Source organism: Rattus norvegicus, chromosome 2 (genome assembly GCF_021556685.1).
Source record: "Rattus norvegicus strain SHRSP/BbbUtx chromosome 2, alternate assembly SHRSP_T2T, whole genome shotgun sequence".
Taxonomy (NCBI): Eukaryota; Metazoa; Chordata; class Mammalia; order Rodentia; family Muridae; genus Rattus; species Rattus norvegicus.
In genome coordinates this window covers 105,387,348-105,410,596 of record NC_141535.1, presented here as the reverse complement: position 1 = coordinate 105,410,596, position 23,249 = coordinate 105,387,348, and the positions used below count along the sequence as shown (strand labels likewise).

Below are 23,249 nucleotides of genomic sequence, written 5' to 3'. Positions count from 1 at the left end.
TGCTCCTCGATTGTAGAATAGGAATGTTTATTCTGTGTTGATATATATTGGAAGCAGATAACTTGATTTTTTTTTCTAAAACAGGGCTCCATAGTTATGATATTGCCATGAGTTTCAGAGGAGCTGGAACAAGGAAAGTACAGGATAGCCAAAAGAACTTACTATCTCAAAGTAGAAGGAAGAAGTCAAAGAATAAAGGAACTCCGAAGACAAAGAGTGGACCCAGAGAAGTATGAAGACCTTGATCTTCACAATAATAATTACTACAGAATGATAAATCATTGAATAAATACTACAAACACACGACTATGTCAGATGTGGGAATTAGATGCTAGTTCATAAAGATGGAAGGAATAATTCATTAGATAAATCAGTCATCGGCAGCAATGGTGGTAATAATTAAACTGAGAAATATCTATGGATGAAAATTAAGTGGGTGAAGATCTGAAATGATATTTACATAATGTGAGAGAAGTAGTTCTCATAACATATTTGTGTGTTAAGAAGAAAACAAGCTTAGCATTTGGAAAGGTCTGGCAGGCAGTATCTTAGCCCAATTACAGACTTAACTCCAAGGAAACACAACAAAAAGCAGCTGCCAGGGCTGGGAAGATGCACAAAACCTCCTAGAAAAGGTGGGCGTTCAATCCCATAGCAATGTAAAACCAAGTAGGCTCAATTTGGGGACAGAGTGCAGATAACTGGCCCTATGTTTTCAAAATATCAAGGTCAAGATGGTTGAAAACGACCAGAGAAAGCATTTCAGGATACTATGACATTGTTGGCCAACCTTGCATCTTCTGTGAAGTGGTTGCTGCAGCCTGGATGGAGGCTGAGGGTAAGGGATGATGATGTGTCAATGTTAATTTTCTGGTTTTGATAGGTTTATTATGGCTGTGCTAAATGACATTCCTGTTTGAAGGAAATTCACACTAAACTGTCAGAAGAGCTGTTAAGACAGCACATATATAAATTACTCGGAGATTGTTAGGAATCTATATCACACTTGCAATTTTTCTCTAAGTTTGAATTTTCTAACTGACAATTATTTAAGTACTGGTGGCATAGTTAAGTGGTTACTTCAGAGGACTCGATATTAGATCTATGTTAGATGCCTCATAGCCATTCATAACTTTAGTTTCAGGAGATCTAATGCCCATGGGTACCTGCATATATATATATATATATATATATATATATATATATATATATATATATATATATATATATAAAATCATATACTTACACACACACACACACACGCACTAAATCTTTAAAATGATCTATGTATTTTTTTATCCTCTCATATATTCCTTCCTGACTGCAGTTTCCCTTCTCTCCTCCCCCAATTCCCACTCCCCAGTTCATCCCTCAGCATCCATTTTTTCTACAGAAAATAGCAGTCTTCCTTGGGATATCAACAAAACCTGGCATATCAAATTGCAATAAGACTAGGAACCTCCCTTCATTTTCATTGGGAAGATTTATTGTGGAAAAAATAGATAAGAATTAACCTGCCCACCAAAGTTTTATCATACATGGGGGACAAATCTCCCCTACTCCCAGCAGCTCTCAACAAGTAATGGATGCTGAGAGAGGAAAGGCATGTTCCTCAGTAGTGTATCCACTGTGTGCTATGTCATTATATGCTTATGCCATCGAAAGACATGGATATAGGAAGGGAGGTTTGTTAGAATAAATAGGGTTGAAAGGGAGGGGGAAGAATATGTATGTGACATTGTGACAGAATAGAGATTAAAAGCAAAAAGAACTGGTTCATGCTTTCAAACGGTTAGAAGCTAGACTGAAGGCTTTCTAGTTAAGAGCACACACATTGGTATTGCAAAGTAGCTGGGTTGGCATTCCAAAGCCCACATGATGGCTTACCACTGTCTATAAGTCCAGTTCCAGAAGGGTCCTTGATGCTCTATTCTGATCTCTATGGGCTGTATACTTACAGACACATAAGCAAAATACTCTTAAAATAAATAAAAATATTTTTAAAGGCTACTGTAGAGTAGAAAGGAAAAGACATTGAAGATGAAGTAGCCAGAAGAACACACACACACACACACACACACACACACACACACACACACACACACACACATATGGATGGGGGAGAGAGAGAGAGAGAGAGAGAGAGAGAGAGAGAGAGGTGGCTTATGTCACATACATACATACATACATACATACATACATACATACATACATACATACATACATGGCAGGGTTGGGGATTTAGCTCAGTGGTAGAGCGCTTGCCTAGGAAGCGCAAGGCCCTGGGTTCGGTCCCCAGCTCCGGAAAAAAAAAAAACATACATACATGGGTGGTTCTGGAATGAAATGTCTATGTATCATGTTGGTTCCTCTGTGAGCAAAGAGGTTTCAGAGTGGTAGTGAGCATCTTACATACTGTAGTCCCCCTCCTTCTTGCAAGGAAATATAGTAACAGGGTGAACTCTAAGCTATGCAGAGCAAATGGCCAGGTGACTATAGTTGTTAGTTAGTTACTATTATTAACTATTGGTAATTTTAGTGAAACAGCTACATCTAAATTGTGGCTTTGATAGTTATTTGACCTTGAGAAAAATTTTATTTGTTTTCCTGAGACCCTGGTTTTCCATTTAAACCATAAACAAACAAACAAACAAACAAACTGACTTAGTAGGCACAACTAATGTGACGGTTGTGAGAATTAACTGAGGTGATGGAAATGCTTGGCAGTGGGTGTGTATGCTTCAATGGTGGGGCTTCTCAGCTGGGGTCATAACGCCATCTACTCACAAGGCTGAGGCAGAATGACTAATGCTGAAGGCCAGCCTGGGCTGTGCAGCACACATGTAGATAGAGTCTAGTCAATCTAGTGAGACTCTACCTCAAAACAAAAGTTTAAAAGATGGTTGAGGGGGCTGGAGAGATGGCTCAGCGGTTAAGAGCACCCGACTGCTCTTCCAGAGGTTATGAGTTCAATTCCCAGCAACCACATGGTGGCTCACAACCATCTGTAAAGAGTTCCAATGCCCTCTTCTGGTGTATCTGAAGACAGCTACAGTGTACTTATATATAATAAATAAATAAATCTTAAAAAAAAAAAAGATGGTTGAGATAGGACTCAATGGCAGAGTACTTACCTCACATGTGAAGCCATTGGTTAAAGTCATTATGTAAAAAATGTTAATTACTACTACAAATATACAAGTCAAAACATAGTAAATGCCCCAGAGAAAATTAAAAGCATAGGGTAACTCTGAGGAAAGGAAAAGAAAAAACTCAAATGGAAGTGGAGGGTACACACCAGGTTGAACAATTTTCTTGAATGGTTATTACTCTCACATAAGGACTGGGAGGCAGATTTATCACAGAGCAGCAGGCTTCACTCTTGTTCCTGACTCCCTGATGCATTTAGACCATTCTGAGGCCCTAGGGCATACTCTGTAAAGCCTTCATATATTTACACCAAATTTAAAACTTCTGTGTATATGGTATTTGATTGGCAGGCAAAAACAGTTTTTCTTACTCAGGCTCACCTATGTAGAAAGTCAAATTCTTGCTTGGCTTTCAAACTCCAGCCTAGAGTTAGAGATTTAAGAAAATATTATTTGCATCTGGTTAACGAATAGCTGAGTTACTCTCACTACCCACTGGCCAACTTATCCAGCAACGACATCAAATGTCCATTGGTGTTTTGAAACCCAGAGTCTGAGAAGAATCAATACATGTTGCTGCTGACACCTCTTTTGACAGCCCAGAATGACCCCAGGGAATGGCATAATGAAGATGGGTCAAGATAAACTTCACAGGCATGAGACTTCCATATTAGGTAATAATAGATTTTTGTCAAGTTTGATAATTAACATACCCAGCATTTGAAATATTCTGGATATTAAAATAGAAAATGTTTGAAATACAATCAGGGTTCAGTATGGGGAAAATTCTTCGATCAAGAGAAATGCAAAACTATAAGTAGCTAATCTGCTTTGAGTCAGTCTGTGTAGTTAGCTTGCAAATTCTCTCCATAGATAAGAACATAAACCTATCAAGGTACCTCCGTGGGAAGTCAATCAGTGACTAGCTAGTCAATGGGTTGTGCCAGTACAAACATGATCTAAGATTAGTTAACTTGAAAGGTTCTGAATTCTTTTAACCTGTATAGGAAAGAAACTGGTTTAGTGGTTTCCAATAGTGACAAAATAAATCCTACCAAAATACTTTCAATCATGAAGTCTGTAATAGGCTAGAAATATGCAGAATTGAAAAAGAAACTGAATAAATAAAGAAGTAAACTAAAAACAGCTAGATAAATGTAGACGAAATTGTGCAAGATCCTGAGGTTGGCAAATAAAACATTCTTGTATGTTTTCTGATATTTATAGATAATTTATTTCTGAGAAGTAGATAATTCATTGTAATTTTCCTATATGTAAATATTTACTTTCACATCTTGTATTTAATTACCTTCTTCCTTGTTTTAACCAAATATAGAACAAGAAACAAATTAACAAATAAGGATCTCTTTTGCAATATGGCTTAAGGGTATAATCCAATGGTATATGACAAGATCATAGGTGGTAGGCTGGCCCCACTACATCTCCAGGTAGAAAGTTGGGAGAATGTTGAATGCTGGATTTCAAGTGACCTTTTTCTTCCTTTTTGTTTTAAATGTAGAGGGATCCCAGCCTAAAGGATGGTGCTACCCAAAGGTGTGTACTTCTTCCTTAGTTCAAACTTTTTTCAAAACTCCCTCACAGACATTCCCAGAAGTGTGTCTCCTAGGTGATCCCAAACCTAGTCAAGTACAACTCATTTATTAGTTGAACTCTTTATTTTAAAGACTGCCCAAAGAGAACAACAACAAAAATCAGCCTCAGGCCCACAAAATTCAGACCTACTCTGGTGTTGCTAAAGTCTTAGTACCTCTTGCCGATAGTTGACTTGGGATTGAACACAAACAGGTAAAATCCCAGGTTTGTGAAAGGAAACATATGGAATAGTCCATGATCAATGACTTTTAGGATAGAGGTAATCTGGGGATATTATATGCTAAAGAAAATATTGGTTGTAACAGGGAGAGAGATACTGTGCTTGAGATAAGGGTAGAATGAAGAAAAGACTGGGCCTTCCAGAGAAAGCAGTGGGAGAGGGAGGCATTAAGAGTGGGTCTTGAGCGTGTGTGTGTGTGTGTGTGTGTGTGTGTGTGTGTAGGGAGTTATTTCTGTGACCTTTTTTTTTTTTTTTCCGGAGCTGGGGACCGAACCCAGGGCCTTGTGCTCGCTAGGCAAGTGCTCTACCACTGAGCTAAATCCCCAACCCCTTCTGTGACCTTGATCTTGTTTACATTAAAGGCCAAAGTGTAACCTCAAAGTTGGAGGTTTCAATAACTGGTCACTAATAACTCCTTTCCTAGGTGTAACTGTTGAGACAGTAATGTATCTGCTTCAATTAGAATCAAGACTTCCTATTGCCCTTAGTCTCTGTATGCAGAAGCTCTGTTGCAAATTTGTCTGTAAGTCTGATGGGATTTGGCTAGAAAATGATAGACTCTTACTGTAGTGTCTTGACGTGGTAGTCAGTTAATCCTCTCTACACTCTTTTGATGGATGTGCACATGCTTCTTGCCACCCGCCAAAATGCTCTGGATTTCAGAAAGACAACACACACACACACACACACACACACACACACACACACACACACACAGTCTTCTATTTTAACATGCCTAAAACAAAGCAATGGCTGGGTACTTTCAAATCTCTGTGTTGCTAACACTTCCCCTCTGATATTCCTGAATTATTACTTATTAAAATCTATATTTCATTTCTGCTACCCCAGACCCAGTCGGCGGAATGGCCTCTGGGATTATTCTTCCCCAATTCTTACATTTTTGTCTGTTTTCTCTCCTATAGCTCTCAGGTTTGATGTTTCTGCTTCTGTGGCTTGGTGATTCTAAAAGCTCCTTGTGGTCTCTTCCCAGGAAATCTAAAATCCTGCCTCTGTTGTTTCCCTGCTTAGCAGTTGGCAGCCAGCAACTTTATTTGTCAATTAGAGCCAACTGGGAGCAGGGACCCTCAGTGTCTTACAGGCAGATGTGAAGATTCCCGTGTGATTTTTGTAGTCAAATTAACACAAATAACTTTAGAACCAACCCACAACACTGTCTGAATAGTTAAAGAAAGCCACAAGAATAATAATGTATGTTAGTGAGGAGATCACTGAATGGGGAACTTGAGCTGTTGTTGAAGAAAAGAAACTAAGATTCAGTTTTTATAGAATTATTCTCCCCAGAAGGGAAGGTAGCAAACAAGAAGACATGCAATAATAAAGTGAGATGTAGCACATAAATAAAAACACCAACACTATAAATAGCATCAAATGCAGAAGAGAAGAATTTCAGGTGTGAAATGTTAGAGTAAATGTGAGTAAATGAAGGGTTATTATGTGAAAACATCTGGTGTTATTTGGTATGTGGTTCCAAGAACATGGGGGCTGCCGATGTGTTTGGGATGCTATAACAACAATAACAATAGCTACACACCCACATAAACTGTAGGACAATCGGTTTCTCTCACATGCTAGTGGTGGAAAAGACTAGGCTCAAGGCCTTGGAAGATTCAAGTTCAGGGACGCCTGCTTCAGAGGGATCTCCTGACTGGGATCTCATATGACAGGAAAGAAAAGGTGGTTTTCTGAGGTCGCTTCAAAGGCCACAATTCTACTCTGGACAGACTTTCACTTTTGATCCAAACATTGCAAAAAAGTTCAACTTTCTAAAACTATCATTTTCAGGGATAGGATTTTAAAATTTAAAACCTAAAGCAAAACTCTGTGTGGATATTTGTGTGTATACATGTATGTGTTTGTTTGCATGTGTATAGGCCAGAAGCCAACCCCACGTATAGTTTCTTAGGAGTCATCACCTTGTTTTTTGGAGACAGGGTCTCTCACTGCCTGAGAGGGGGTTTGCGAAGTGGGCTAGGATGGCTGGCTAATGAGTTCCAGGTACCTTCTCTTGTCTCTGCCTTCCCAATGCTGAGATTATAAGTGTTCAACCTTTCTGAGATTTTAGACTTGATTTATTTTATTTGATGTGTATGTGTGTGCCTAAGGGTGCACTTGGGTGGTGGTGGTGGGGACAAAAAGGGGCATTGGATCACCTGGAATTGAAGCTACAGGTTAAGTGTGAGCTTCAGTGAATGGAACCATTGTGCTTCACAAAAGGATTGAACACTCTTGACCACTGAGCAATCTTTTCTTGCCTTCATTCTGGACTTTTTACATTGGGTTCTGGGGATCAAACTCAGGTCCTCATGTATTTGTGTAGTGTGCTTGTTAATTTTTGTCAAGTTAATATAAACTTGGATCACCCGGGAAGTGATTCTCAATTGAAGAATTGTCAGATTGGCTTTTCTTCATTTTTGTGTAGCATTTTCTTGATTAATGATTGGTGGATAAGAGCCTAGCTAACGGTAGACAGAGTCATCTTTGGGCAGATGGGCTTGGGTTATACAAGAAAACAAACTGAGCAAATCATAAAAAGCATGCCAGTAAGCAGAGGTCTCCCCATGGCCTCTGCTTCAGTTCCTACTTCCTGGTTACTTCCCTGACCTCTCTCCACGGTGGATCATGACCTGAACAGATGAAATAAACCCTTTCCTTCCCTAAGTTGATTTTTGATCAGAAAAACAGAACGGAACAGCAGAGAAACAGTTTGGGACACACAGAGAGCACTTTACAGTACACGGAGTCATCTCTCTAGCCCACAGCAAAGCTTCTTAAAGTATCAAGCCTCTTCACAAGATGATTGCTACGCATTCCTTTTCAGAGTTGACACTTAGACCCGGCCAGGGAGCCTCCTTGAGCTGATGAGATGGATTTGGACTGGCCTCTGCTGTGCCCAGAGGGACATCACTCCAATGTTTGCACAAGGATATCTTTTCTAAACTTTGTTGTTTAAATCATGAAATGTTCCAAACATCGCACACAATAATAAAAGCTTGTCAAAAGTTGTTCTCTCTTTCTCTGTGGTGGTGTTACCACCTTTGAAGTGCTATTGCAAATCAGAAACTCCAAATTTCTGAGGCAGAAATGGATCATCTGCAAATGGAGGGAGAAGTGGCAGTGGAGGGGTAGGAGTGTTGGTCCAGTATGATCCTGCATTCTGGGTCATTGTCCTACAGTTTGAGGAGGTGCAGGCCCTCTAATAGTGAAGTTATATTATTCCCTATAACCAATGTAACTTCTAGCAGAGACAATACTGAGAAATCAGAGATAGTCTGCTTTCAAAATACTTGTGACTTAGAGTGAAAATGACATCAATAAAAATAATCACAAGTTTGCATAAATATAGTTTCTTTTTTTTTTTTTTTTGATTTTTTTTTTTTTATTAACTTGAGTATTTCTTATATACATTTCGAGTGTTATTCCCTTTCCCGGTTTCCGGGCAAACATCCCCCTCCCCCCTCCCCTTCCTTATGGGTGTTCCCCTCCCAACCCTCCCCCCATTGCCGCCCTCCCCCCATAGACTAGTTCACTGGGGGTTCAGTCTTAGCAGGACCCAGGGCTTCCCCTTCCACTGGTGCTCTTACTAGGATATTCATTGCTACCTATGGGGTCAGAGTCCAGGGTCAGTCCATGTATAGTCTTTAGGTAGTGGCTTAGTCCCTGGAAGCTCTGGTTGCTTGGCATTGTTGTACTTTTGGGGTCTCGAGCCCCTTCAAGCTCTTCCAGTTCTTTCTCTGATTCCTTCAATAGGGGACCTATTCTCAGTTCAGTGGTTTGCTGCTGGCATTCGCCTCTATATTTGCTGTATTCTGGCTGTGTCTCTCAGGAGCGATCTACATCCGGCTCCTGTCGGTCTGCACTTCTTTGCTTCATCCATCTTGTGTAATTGGGTGGCTGTATATGTATGGGCCACATGTGGGGCAGGCTCCGAATGGGTGTTCCTTCAGTCTCTGTTTTAATCTTTGCCTCTCCCTTCCCTGCCAAGAGTATTCTTTTTCCTCATTTAAAGAAGGAGTGAAGCATTCACATTTTGATCATCCGTCTTGAGTTTCGTTTGTTCTAGGGATCTAGGGTAATTCAAGCATTTGGGCTAATAGCCACTTATCAAAGAGTGCATACCATGTATGTCTTTCTGTGATTGGGTTAGCTCACTCAGGATGATATTTTCCAGTTCCAACCATTTGCCTACGAATTTCATAAACTCGTTGTTTTTGATAGCTGAGTAATATTCCATTGTGTAGATGTACCACATTTTCTGTATCCATTCCTCTGTTGAAGGGCATCTGGGTTCTTTCCATTTTCTGGCTATTATAAATAAGGCTGCGATGAACATAGTGGAGCACGTGTCTCTTTTATATGTTGAGGCATCTTTTGGGTATATGCCCAAGAGAGGTATAGCTGGATCCTCAGGCAGTTCAATGTCCAATTTTCTGAGGAACCTCCAGACTGATTTCCAGAATGGTTTTACCAGTCTGCAATCCCACCAACAATGGAGGAGTGTTCCTCTTTCTCCACATCCTCGCCAGCATCTGCTGTCACCTGAGTTTTTGATCTTAGCCAATCGCACTGGTGTGAGGTGAAATCTCAGGGTTGTTTTGATTTGCATTTCCCTTATGACTAAAGATGTTGAACATTTCTTTAGGTGTTTCTCCGCCATTCGGCATTCCTCAGCTGTGAATTCTTTGTTTAGCTCTGAACCCCATTTTTTAATAGGGTTATTTGTTTCCCTGCGGTCTAACTTCTTGAGTTCTTTGTATATTTTGGAAATAAGGCCTCTATCTGTTGTAGGATTGGTAAAGATCTTTTCCCAATCTGTTGGTTGCCGTTTTGTCCTAACCACAGTGTCCTTTGCCTTACAGAAGCTTTGCAGTTTTATGAGATCCCATTTGTCGATTCTTGATCTTAGAGCATAAGCCATTGGTGTTTTGTTCAGGAAATTTTTTCCAGTGCCCATGTGTTCCAGATGCTTCCCTAGTTTTTCTTCTATTAGTTTGAGTGTGTCTGGTTTGATGTGGAGGTCCTTGATCCACTTGGACTTAAGCTTTGTACAGGGTGATAAGGATGGATCGATATGCATTCTTCTACATGTTGCCCTCCAGTTGAACCAGCACCATTTGCTGAAAATGCTATCTTTTTTCCATTGGATGGTGTTGGCTCCTTTGTCAAAAATCAAGTGACCATAGGTGTGTGGGTTCATTTCTGGGTCTTCAATTCTATTCCATTGGTCTATCTGTCTGTCTCTGTACCAATACCATGCAGTTTTTATCACTATTGCTCTGTAATACTGCTTGAGTTCAGGGATAGTGATTCCCCCTGAAGTCCTTTTATTGTTGAGGATAGCTTTAGCTATCCTGGGTTTTTTGTTATTCCAGATGAATTTGCAAATTGTTCTGTCTAACTCTTTGAAGAATTGGATTGGTATTTTGATGGGGATTCCATTGAATCTGTAGATTGCTTTTGGTAAAATGGCCATTTTTACCATATTAATCCTGCCAATCCATGAGCATGGGAGATCTTTCCATCTTCTGAGGTCTTCTTCAATTTCTTTCCTCAGTGTCTTGAAGTTCTTATTGTACAGATCTTTTACTTGCTTGGTTAAAGTCACACCGAGGTACTTTATATTATTTGGGTCTATTATGAAGGGTGTCGTTTCCCTAATTTCTTTCTCGGCTTGTTTCTCTTTTGTATAGAGGAAGGCAACTGATTTATTTGAGTTAATTTTATACCCAGCCACTTTGCTGAAGTTGTTTATCAGCTTTAGTAGTTCTCTGGTGGAACTTTTGGGATCACTTAAATATACTATCATGTCATCTGCAAATAGTGATATTTTGACCTCTTCTTTTCCGATCTGTATCCCTTTGATCTCCTTTTGTTGTCTGATTGCTCTGGCTAGAACTTCAAGAACTATATTGAATAAGTAGGGAGAGAGTGGGCAGCCTTGTCTAGTCCCTGATTTTAGTGGGATTGCTTCAAGTTTCTCTCCATTTAGTTTAATGTTAGCAACTGGTTTGCTGTATATGGCTTTTACTATGTTTAGGTATGGGCCTTGAATTCCTATTCTTTCCAGGACTTTTATCATGAAGGGGTGTTGAATTTTGTCAAATGCTTTCTCAGCATCTAATGAAATGATCATGTGGTTCTGTTCTTTCAGTTTGTTTATATAATGGATCACGTTGATGGTTTTCCGTATATTAAACCATCCCTGCATGCCTGGGATGAAGCCTACTTGATCATGGTGGATGATTGTTTTGATGTGCTCTTGAATTCGGTTTGCCAGAATTTTATTGAGTATTTTTGCGTCGATATTCATAAGGGAAATTGGTCTGAAGTTCTCTTTCTTTGTTGTGTCTTTGTGTGGTTTAGGTATAAGAGTAATTGTGGCTTCGTAGAAGGAATTCGGTAGGGCTCCATCTGTTTCAATTTTGTGGAATAGTTTGGATAATATTGGTATGAGGTCTTCTATGAAGGTTTGATAGAATTCTGCACTAAACCCGTCTGGACCTGGGCTCTTTTTGGTTGGGAGACCTTTAATGACTGCTTCTATTTCCTTAGGAGTTATGGGGTTGTTTAACTGGTTTATCTGTTCCTGATTTAACTTCGATACCTGGTATCTGTCTAGGAAATTGTCCATTTCCTGAAGATTTTCAAATTTTGTTGAATATAGGTTTTTATAGTAAGATCTGATGATTTTTTGAATTTCCTCCGAATCTGTAGTTATGTCTCCCTTTTCATTTCTGATTTTGTTAATTTGGACACACTCTCTGTGTCCTCTCGTTAGTCTGGCTAAGGGTTTATCTATCTTGTTGATTTTCTCAAAGAACCAACTTTTGGTTCTGTTGATTCTTTCTATGGTCCTTTTTGTTTCTACTTGGTTGATTTCAGCTCTGAGTTTGATTATTTCCTGCCTTCTACTCCTCCTGGGTGTATTTGCTTCTTTTTGTTCTAGAGCTTTTAGGTGTGCTGTCAAGCTGCTGACATATGCTCTTTCCTGTTTCTTTCTGCAGGCACTCAGCGCTATGAGTTTTCCTCTTAGCACAGCTTTCATTGTGTCCCATAAGTTTGAGTATGTTGTATCTTCATTTTCATTAAATTCTAAAAAGTTTTTAATTTCTTTCTTTATTTCTTCCTTGACCAGGTTATCATTGAGTAGAGCATTGTTCAATTTCCACGTATATGTGGGCATTCTTCCCTTATTGTTATTGAAGACCAGTTTTAGGCCGTGGTGGTCCGATAGCACGCATGGGATTATTTCTATCTTTCTGTACCTGTTGAGGCCCGTTTTTTGACCAATTATATGGTCAATTTTGGAGAAAGTACCATGAGGAGCTGAGAAGAAGGTATATCCTTTTGCTTTAGGATAGAATGTTCTATAAATATCCGTTAAGTCCATTTGGCTCATGACTTCTCTTAGTCTGTCTACATCACTGTTTAATTTCTGTTTCCATGATCTGTCCATTGATGAGAGTGGGGTGTTGAAATCTCCCACTATTATTGTGTGAGGTGCAATGTGTGTTTTGAGCTTTAGTAAGGTTTCTTTTACGTATGTAGGTGCCCTTTTATTTGGGGCATAGATATTTAGGATTGAGAGTTCATCTTGGTTGATTTTTCCTTTGATGAATATGAAGTGTCCTTCCTTATCTTTTTTGATGACTTTTAGTTGGAAATTGATTTTATTTGATATTAGAATGGCTACTCCAGCTTGCTTCTTCTGACCATTTGCTTGGAAAGTTGTTTTCCAGCCTTTCACTCTGAGGTAGTGTCTGTCTTTGTCTCTGAGGTGTGTTTCCTGTAGGCAGCAGAATGCAGGGTCCTCGTTGCGTATCCAGTTTGTTAATCTATGTCTTTTTATTGGGGAGTTGAGGCCATTGATATTGAGAGATATTAAGGAATAGTGATTATTGCTTCCCGTTATATTCATATTTGGATGTGAGGTTATGTTTGTGTGCTTTCATTCTCTTTGTTTTGTTGCCAAGACGATTAGTTTCTTGCTTCTTCTAGGGTATAGCTTGCCTCCTTATGTTGGGCTTTACCATTTATTATCCTTTGTAGTGCTGGATTTGTAGAAAGATATTGTGTAAATTTGGTTTTGTCATGGAATATCTTGGTTTCTCCATCAATGTTAATTGAGAGTTTTGCTGGATACAGTAATCTGGGCTGGCATTTGTGTTCTCTTAGGGTCTGTATAACATCAGTCCAGGATCTTCTGGCCTTCATAGTTTCTGGCGAGAAGTCTGGTGTGATTCTGATAGGTCTCCCTTTATATGTTACTTGACCTTTTTCCCTTACTGCTTTTAATATTCTTTCTTTATTTTGTGCGTTTGGTGTTTTGACAATTATGTGACGGGAGGTGTTTCTTTTCTGGTCCAATCTATTTGGAGTTCTGTAGGCTTCTTGTATGTCTATTGGTATCTCTTTTTTTAGGTTAGGGAAGTTTTCTTCTATGATTTTGTTGAAGATATTTACTGGTCCTTTGAGCTGGGAGTCTTCACTCTCTTCTATACCTATTATCCTTAGGTTTGATCTTCTCATTGAGTCCTGGATTTCCTGTATGTTTTGGACCAGTAGCTTTTTCCGCTTTACATTATCTTTGACAGTTGAGTCAATGATTTCTATGGAATCTTCTGCTCCTGAGATTCTCTCTTCCATCTCTTGTATTCTGTTGGTGAAGCTTGTATCTACAGCTCCTTGTCTCTTCTTTTGGTTTTCTATATCCAGGGTTGTTTCCATGTGTTCTTTCTTGATTGCTTCTATTTCCATTTTTAATTCCTTCAACTGTTTGATTGTGTTTTCCTGGAATTCTTTCAGGGATTTTTGCGATTCCTCTCTGTAGGCTTTTACTTGTTTATTAATGTTTTCCTGTGCTTCCCTAAGTGTGTTCAAGTCTTTCTTGAAGTCCTCCAGCATCATGATCAAATATGATTTTGAAACTAGATCTTGCTTTTCTGGTGTGTTTGGATATTCCATGTTTGTTTTGGTGGGAGAATTGGGCTCCAATGATGGCATGTAGTCTTGGTTTCTGTTGCTTGGGTTCCTGCGCTTGCCTCTCGCCATCAGATTATCTCTAGTGTTACTTTGTTTTGCTATTTCTGACAGTGGCTAGACTGTCCTATAAGCCTGTGTGTCAGGAGTGCTGTAGACCTGTTTTCCTCTCTTTCAGTCAGTTATGGGGACAGAGTGTTCTGCTTTCGGGCGTGTAGTTTTTCCTCTCTACAGGTCTTCAGCTGTTCCTGTGGGCCTGTGTCTTGAGTTCACCAGGCAGCTTTCTTGCAGCAGAAAATTTGGTCTTACCTGTGGTCCCGAGGCTCAGGTTTGCTCGTGGGGTGCTGTCCAGGGGCTCTCTGCAGCGGCAGCAACCAGGAAGACCTGTGCCGCCCCTTCCGGGAGCTTCAGTGCACCAGGGTTCCAGATGGTCTTTGGCTTTTTCCTCTGGCGTCCGAGATGTGTGTGCAGGGAGCAGTCTCTTCTGGTTTCCCAGGCCTGTCTGCCTCTCTGAAGGTTTAGCTCTCCCTCCCACGGGATTTGGGTGCAGAGAACTGTTTATCCGGTCTGTTTCCTTCAGGGTCCGGCGGTGTCTCTGGCAGGGGTCCTGCCGCTCCTGGGCCCTCCCCCACGGGAGCCCAGAGGCCTTATACAGTTTCCTCTTGGGCCAGGGATGTGGGCAGGGGTGAGCAGTGTTGGTGGTCTCTTCTGCTCTGCAGCCTCAGGAGTGCCCACCTGACCAGGCGGTTGGGTCTCTCTCTCACCGGGTCTGGGAGCAGAGAGCTGCTGCGGGCCGGGATCGGCGGGTGTCCATAAATATAGTTTCTTATATGGTATTCTGAAATGAGAGAAGAAGGTATAGCTGTAGACCCAGTTGAACATGGACAAAGAACATAGTCGTATTAGTGTCACAGAGGAAAATCTTGTCAGTCTGTCATTCAGGTGAAGAGTATTTCTGGCTGAGGGACAGTGTATGCTGTGTAAGGAGACTTGGGAATATTTGAGGACGGATTAGCATGGATGCTGAAAGCCTATGCCCTGGTATCTGAAGCAGCCAGGGAACCTCAGAAGACAGATCACAAATACCACCAAGGACTTGACAGGGGTTTGAATATGCTACCAGGAGGTGTGGCCTTGTTGGAGGAAGTGTGTCATCATGTACGTAGGGCTTTAAGGTCTTCTAGTTCTCATGCTCTGCCCAGTAGGGAAGAGACCTTCCTCCTGCCTGCCTGCAGAAGACAGTCTCTTTCTTCTCCTGGCTACTTTTGGATCAAAATTATAGAACTCTTGGCTCCTCCAGTACCAATTCTGTCTGCCCAATGCCATGCTTCCCACCATGATAATGGACTGAACCTTTGAAACTGTAAGCCAGCCCCCATTAAATGTTTGTCTTTATAAGAGTTGCCTTGGTCATGGTATCTCTTCAGAGCAATAAAACCTTAACTGAGGCAGATTTGAAACTTACTGTGATGGCAATGAACAGTTTTTATATTGTGTAAATGTGTGTGTGTGTGTGTGTGTGTGTGTGTGTGTGTGTGTCTGTGAGAGAGAGAGAGAGAGAGAGAGAGAGAGAGAGAGAGAGAGAGAGAGAAACAGAAAAAGAGCTTTTCCCCATCTTATTGGTGATCTTATTGGTATTTCGCTGTTTAGAAATTTTTAAAGAAAGTAAAGTAACTTCAGCTCTATATTAGACATTGCATTGAGGGGAGGAATAAGAATAAATTTTGGAGTTGTTTAATATTCCATGGTAATGATCAAGGTATTGGTTTCTTTTTTCTTGATGTGATAAAACACCATTATCAAAAGCAACTTGTGGAAGAATTTATCTTGCCTTACAGTCTTGGAGCATATCAGGCATAAAGTTAAGGGAAGCGGTGGCACCAGCTGACTAGAACAGAAAGCTAAGGGATTACATCTTGAACCACACTGCAGAAAGCATGAAAAGTAAACTGGAAGTGGGGAAAGGCTGAGAACACTCAAAGCCTGTCACCAGTGATGTTCTTCCTTCTGAAAGGTTCTACCTACTGAATGTTGTATCACATCCCAATCAGCTTCACCAACTGATGACTAGGTATTTAAATGTGCAAGTCTATAGCAGACATTCCTTATTCAAACTGCTATTTTACCAGATGGTGGAACTCAAGAAACTGTAGTGACCATTATGGAGAGAAGGAATGGTTCTCAGTATGAGTATGTGATTGTCTTTGGTGATGAGCTACCTGGACAGAAAGTGAGGCTGGGGAATGCAACTGAACCAAAAGTGAGGCTGATGAATGGTATGATTGTTATGTTTTTCAAAAAGCCAAGTTTGTTCTATAGAGTGCAGTATGGTGAGGTAGGAGGGGTGCCATGCTGAGGAATCCCTTCTCCCAATGTACCTGCCATATGACAGGTCTCATATAGAATAGAGTTTATTTGGGGACATGGGAAGGGGAGTTGAGAAGGGAGTAGATGCAGAGAAAAGAAAAGGGACAGAGGAAAGAAGTATATATCTATATATCTATATCTATATCATATCATATCTATCTATCTATCTATCTATCTATTTATCTATCTCTATCCCTATCTCTCTCTCTCTCTCTCTCTCTCTCTCTATATATATATATATATATATATATATATATATATATACACACACACACACACACACACACACACACACACACACACACATATACATAGGCTGGCCAGGAACTCATGGTGGGGGAGAGAAAGGGGTCAGAAAGTCAGAGAAAAAAAAGGGACAGATACAGCGAGCAGGGGACCAAACAGGACCTTTTGTAGCAAGCCATGCCTTCCTGGCTCTTGGTTGGACGCCAACATCCTCCATTTTGGATTAATTAAAAATAGAGAAACTAGTAAGAGGTGGTGGTGGTGGTGAAGCAGGAATAGGGTTGTTGTGATCTTTATCTTCTTTCTGCTGATTTTGGGGCGATGTGTCTCTGGGAAACCTAAAAAATTGGGGGATGGGGATGTTGGTTCAATCTTAGGAGAGTTGGCTGTTTTCTTGTTGTCCAGGTTCAGTGGAACCATCTTTTGATAGGAAAGGGCAGGTCCAGAAGTGTGTGTGAGAAGAGATTGGAACATCAATGAATTGCTTCTCTGAAGTTGTCTTGGATGTAGATTTTGAGTAAATGTCTAAACTTGGCAAGACACTGAAACACAGTCATATCTATTAGAGGCATAAAGTAAGTAAGTTTGGGAAATTTCTTTTTTCTTACATGTACATTTGAAACCCTTAAGTCTTGGTGGTTGGAGTGAGGGCTTCTAAACCCAGGGAGTAGGAGAGGAGTCCTATCCTCTGGAAGAGGTAGCAAGAGGGAAGGAGCTTAGACTATTGATTGGCACATGTATTTATCTAGATGGAGTCTGTCTGGTTCATGTATGTCTGAGTGGGTTTTCTAGAGCTTATGAGTTTATAAAAGAGATAAGGTTATTAACAGCTGAACAGTCTTTAAGGTGAGCTTAGGGAAGATACTTTTTTGTGGAGCAGAAAGAGCAAGAAGGACTTTTTCTGTTTTTTCTTTTATCTAGGAAACTGAATATATATAAATTTTAGCATAATGGGAAACATATTAAGTTAATATTTAAAAGACAATTAAAGGAAACTTCAAAATTTGATGAGCTTGGGAATATGATAGTTGATTATATAGTTTAGCATGAGAAACACCTTAAGTCTATAGTTAAAAGACAACCAAAGGGAACTCCTATTGGTAACTATGATAGCTGATATATAGTTCAGTGTGAAAAAACACTTTAAGTCTATAGTTAGAAGATAACCAAAGGACACTTCAAATTTGAATTTGTGATTATAAAAGTTGGATCATATAGTGGAATGCTTTATTAGAGTTAGGCTAACTTATAAGAACTCTATTGATTAATGTTAGGGTGGTGACATAATGAGGGGAGGGGATATGAAGTATTTACTCACTGGAAACTTAGTGTAGATAAGGAAATGGCAGAATGTTACATATGTGAGAGGCTATATCTGAAATTCTGTATCATCTATGGTAAAGCCTATGAAAAGACAACCCTGTCTAATAAGAGATCTGACACTCTTGACTCATTAACCAATTGACTAATGAACTAATACATGGTAGAGTACCTGGGGTATGGAGCTAAATATCTGTTTTCTAGTGGTCGTTTTCCTTAGACATCAATATAATCAGAAATCTTAGAAGAATAAATTATAATCTAGTTGTGATATTAATTAAAATGACAGAAGTTGTTTATAGTTCACTATCTAAACCATTTTTCCATATCCTTTGGTCTCAATCACAGTCCAGGCAGAGACAGTCTGGCCATCGGGCTCAGAAGATGAGAGACTTTTTCTTGTACAGGAGGAACTTGGGAAAAATAACTTACCTTGTCTTAGACAATATGAGCCATTTAATTCCCTGGGTGCCATCTGTTTTTCCACAGTTTAGTTTAAGCCCTGACAGGGTGCAAAGCAGTAGAATGGTCTTTACCGTGGTTATCATACCTTAATTGAGGTAGTCTCTTTTCATTGTGCTTATATCTTCTTGAAGACCTTGGAGAGTCACTGTTAGGATTTGGGAGTCTCTGTCATAATAAGCTTAAACATTTAACTTTATACTTAGCAAATTTCTGACAAGATTAAGAGCTAGTATCTATTAGCAGATCTGTGTTAGACAATCTGTGTTTGCTTATTTGTTCTGGAATATATCTAGCTAATAAAGAAGTTATAACTTAATAATAGTAACAAAACAAAGCTGTACATATCTTTAAGGCAGTGAACTTGAATGTTTTTACTCTTGTAAATCTTTAAATTGATATTAAAATTATGAACATGGCAGGATAGAAATCACATGAAAACTTTGTCTTAATTGGGAGTTGTCTTTGGAGACCTTAACTCAGGCTGTTCTATAAAGTAACATGGCAGTGAAATGGGAACTGCCCAAAATAAAGAAGGTGGAGTCACAAGACAGCCTTTAACCAAGATGACCCTGAAGCTACAGCCAGCCATGTAACTATCCTTACCTAAGATGGTGCTGAAGCATTGTTTTGTATCAGCAGAGATAAACAGACACATTTTTTTCTGGGAGACCGGTTTCTTCCTATCACGGCAAGCAGCCTTTGTCACTGTGTACGGAGCAGTGGGGTCCGAGCTGTGTACAGGGCAGCTTAGCTGTCCCATGCTGTGCTTAGGAATCCCTTCCCTGCCACACCTGGCTAAGAGCTGGTGTGGATCAGAATTGAAGGAAATCAAAGATTAGAGATAAACATTTCCCAGGAAGTAAAAATGTAAGAGTGCCTGCTGGAGGAAATAGCTGGCAGCTGCAGAAGCGGGTGGGAGTCACAGTGCATGGAAGCACAGGGGTATGGAGACAGAGAGGGTTAGGTCTGAAACAAGGTCTAGAGAGGGCTGTTAGACGTCAAAGCGGTGGAGAGCCAGGAGCTGAGAACAAAGAAATAAAGCAGCTGGGAGTGAAGGCAGGGAAAAGCTTACAAAGAAATCTTTCCATTTCTCAGATTGCTGGGGAGAGTTTTAAAAGTTTTTGTTGTTGTTGCTTTTTTGTTTGTTTGTTTGTTTTGTTTTGTTTTTGAAGCTTTGCTAAGCGGCCATTTTGAGTTATTATCTAGAGGGTATTGGGGCCAAATTTAGCCTGTACATTTGTAAACTTTTGAGACCAGGAGGCATCCCAGTAGATAAGTAGTGGTGTGGACATTCCCTTTGAGTGAGGATAGAAGCATCCCAGTGGGGAGCCTGAGGTACAGAGGAAGGCGAGACACCCATTAGGTGAGAGTAGAGGCTATTAATATTATCACTTTCAGAGTCCCAAGGATAAATTAATAGCTAATAATAAGCAATGAGGATAGATTTACCAGGTCATCATGTGGTAATCTAGAGGATGAGCTGTGGGACCAGTACGAACTGAACTGTGAGGCCAGAGCCTGAGGGAGAACCGTTTACCCTAGCCTAGGATTTACCAGCAGTACGAGAGCAAAACCTCCAAAACTGTTTTGAGGTTTGAGAGAGCTCATTCAAGAGTTGAGGTCCTAAAATAAAACTGTGGATATAGGAAGCTTACCAGTTCGCTGGTGTTTGGATGGAGAGTTCTGTCAACCCAGTGGCTGGAAAGTCCATGTGGTGGTGGTAAATATGAACCTGTGAGTTTCTAAATGCAAGCCTTGGCACCAAACATTGTGTTTCTTAAAAAAGCCAAGTTTGTGTTTTATAGAGTGTGGTATGGTGAGGTGGGAGGGGTCCCTGAGGGGGCCCATGCTGAGGCATCCCTTTTCCTGCGGTACTCACCATACAAGGGGTTTGGTATAGAAGAGTTTATTTTGGGACATGGGAAAGGGAGTTGAAAAGGGAGTAGAGGCAAAGAGAGGGGGCAGAGAAGGACAGAGAGGGAAGGGGAGAGGAGAGAAGAGGATAGGAGAGGAGAAAAGAGGAGAGAGAGAGAGAGAGGAGAGAAGAGTCGAGGAACACACATGGAGAGGGGGGACGGGGAAGAGAAGAGAAGGGGAAAGGGAAAGAAGGGGTCAGGGGTCAGAGAGTCATAGAGAGAAAAGGGGCAGAGAAAGCAAGGAGGGGCCAAACAGTCCCTTTTATAGCAAGCCAGGCCTACCTGGCTGTTGCCAGGTAACTGTTGGGTGGAGTCTGGAAGGAATGCTAATCGTGATATCAAGGATGCCATCCAGTATCGAAGCAGTTGATTCCTACTCCATTCATGGAGGTCTGAGCATAAGATGGGGCTAATTTGAGACAATGCAGTGGGGGAAATATGGACATCTTCTTGCCTTGTCTGTCTGGGTTAGAGAAGATGACCATTTAATGGATTCAAATTCAGCTGAATGGACTTGAACTCAATGTTCTCCTGAACAGCTAAGTGTGTCTCATGAGCAGTAAAGTGCTGGGTGCCATCTAGACACATATTAAAGGTCTCCAGGGAGCTACACAGTCAGTCGTCTTTTATACTAGATTAGTGTTCAGATAACTAAAGCTCTCAGTGAATATGAGAAGGGGCTACAGGGAAAGATGAAACATCCCTGACTAGAGAGGCGATTCTCCTCAAGACCTGGACTAGACTGCCTGGTAAAGAATTGGACTCCCTTTCCTTTACAATTGACGGAAGAATCTCTAGGGTGATCTTGAGGTTAATGGGAAGCTTGTGCTGCAAATATGGGGTGGCCTCATGACATTCTTGCTCAGGTCTATGAATACCACATTCTGGGCACGAGTGTATAAATTTGTTTGTTTCCCTGGCTTCCTCTCAGATTCCTGGGCACCGCCTATAAGATCTTGTGTTGATGTCTTCATCTCTACAGATAATAATTGACTCTCTAATTATCACATCTGCATTTGAGAAGAGCTAATTAGAAAGATTTTGATGGCTTGGGAATTTCCTGTCAAAAGTAGCACAGAGCCCATAGCCTGGGTATCTGGGGATAATGGATCTAGTCACACACTCATCTCTCCATCTCTAGTAATGACATGTCTCCTGACTCTTCCCAGTGGCCCCCACATAACTCATTTCCCTGACTACATCAACCACCACTCTCTCACACACACTCAGCATTTCCATGCAACTGTCACTGTCTAGATACAAAACCTGTGAGGGAAAGCGTGTGCTTTACCTAATTCTGGGCTTTCATAATACTATTTCACCCTGACACACATCATTCCACTGCCAAATTTTGTCTCTCACTTAACACTTGCAGGGCATTAACATGCTTAGTTCTGGACTTGAGCTTCCTGCCTAAGAGCTTGGCATGGGGGCTAAGCAGGGGTGCTGGTGGGGCTATTTCCAACATAATAAAAGAGATTCACTTCAAAGACCCTGGAACATCTTAACTTGCTATCCTCACAAACGCTGAGAATAGCTTTCTCCATTCCCACTGTTCTCTTAGAGTTAAATTGCAGATTCAGTCAGAAGGAGAGTGGAAGGCAGAAGGCAGGTTTCCCTTGTATTTCTTGGTCTTAAAACAGAAGCTGCTGGCAGTTTCTCACCACTTACTGTGTGTCCAGGTATCAGCCTAGAAACTGGAGCAGAGGAGCAGAGGAGGTGACAGGAATAAGATCTGAATAAACGACTCTCATGGTTGTTGCATGTGAGTTTGAAGAAGAGGTCAGCTATAAAGTGGCACTATGTAGAAGATATAGTTTCTGAAAAAAATTGTTCTTTTTTTTAAATGCCAGTTTGGAGCTCAGATTGTAGCTCAGTTAATAGAGGGCCTGCCTAGCATTGCACAGGTCCCTGGGTTCCCTTCCCAGCACTAATGTTGCTGAAGTCAGAAAGAGGGGTAAGCAGACACTGTAATGTGCTTCCTGCTGCATTCTCTGGAGATGGCTGCCTGGACTATTGTATTGAAAAAGATTATGAAACTTATTATGGGTTCATGGGAAATTAATTTGCATTCTGTATCCATTCTCCATAATGAACCCTTTTCTAGAGAGTTCCTTGAAGGGCTTGAGACAGACAATTCATGCTCCTCCATTTCTACTTCACAGTCCACTTTGGACATCAGGTCAGATTTTTTTGTAAATGCACTTCTCAACATACAGAAGCACTGCTTGCTTGGATGACAACAATAAGTGGAATGAATGGACCAATGTGAGAAAGGGTTCAAACCAGAGTGGTTAGCAGGTGAGAGGTAGAAAAAACTTTAAGTCTAGCAACCCTTGATGCACCACATCTTGTGTATTTCCAACATAATAAACAACATTCACTTCAAAGACCCTGGAAACCCGTAACCTGCTATTCTCACAAATGCTGAAAAGCTGTCAGTCATACCTGAGTGGCAACACATTTTTCAAGTAGGAATTCCAGTAAGAATGAGACACGCTCTGAGAAACAGGCTGGGTCAGACTTCCAAGAAGCCAGTAGTCTTTAGCACTGTTCTGGCTTTCAACTGTGGACAATATTTTCATGAAGCTAACTGATAAAACATTTGTTGATCTCTCTCCTGGCAGGAGTACAGAAATATGAGTTGTTATGAATGGTCTCTCAGAGCTGGGCTTATCAAAGATTTCACTCTGAGATCTGCAGAGAATTCTCACACATTACTGTTGTTTTTCTTTCGCTTCTACAGAATTTATCAATGTCTTGGGTCATTATTTGTCTGATCACAACAGCATGAGTTCATGAATATGCATCAGCTAAAATCCTGCAATTTTATGTGTTAATTTGTTCATATCTTTAGGTATTTATGGCAATTAAATAAGACCTTGATAAATTTAGAGGAAATGGAAAAGGCTTAAATACTATAAGTGCTTGTGCGGTTGTGATGGCAGATTCTGA

The 23,249-nt window shown here is 40.6% G+C and overlaps 1 protein-coding gene across 9 annotated transcripts in view; it reads left to right on the top strand.

Annotated features, from left to right (window-relative positions):
• Positions 1–23,249, top strand: part of LOC120100783 (uncharacterized) — a 517,117-nt gene that overhangs the window by 278,462 nt on the left and 215,406 nt on the right. For 2 of the 9 annotated variants that reach the window (XR_015671429.1, XM_087636786.1), the window contains 5 exons: positions 85–230; positions 729–838; positions 3,748–3,823; positions 4,669–4,703; positions 7,823–8,006. Coding sequence is in view for 1 of the 9 variants with exons in the window: in XM_087636786.1 (XP_087492912.1) it covers positions 85–230; positions 729–776 (194 nt within the window). In the remaining 8 variants the exon portion in view is untranslated. Of the gene's footprint in view, positions 1–84; positions 636–728; positions 839–3,747; positions 3,824–4,668; positions 4,704–7,822; positions 8,007–23,249 lie in introns of those variants that run through there. The other 7 variants (XR_015671439.1, XR_015671426.1, XR_015671440.1 and 4 more) reach the window with 4 other exon arrangements.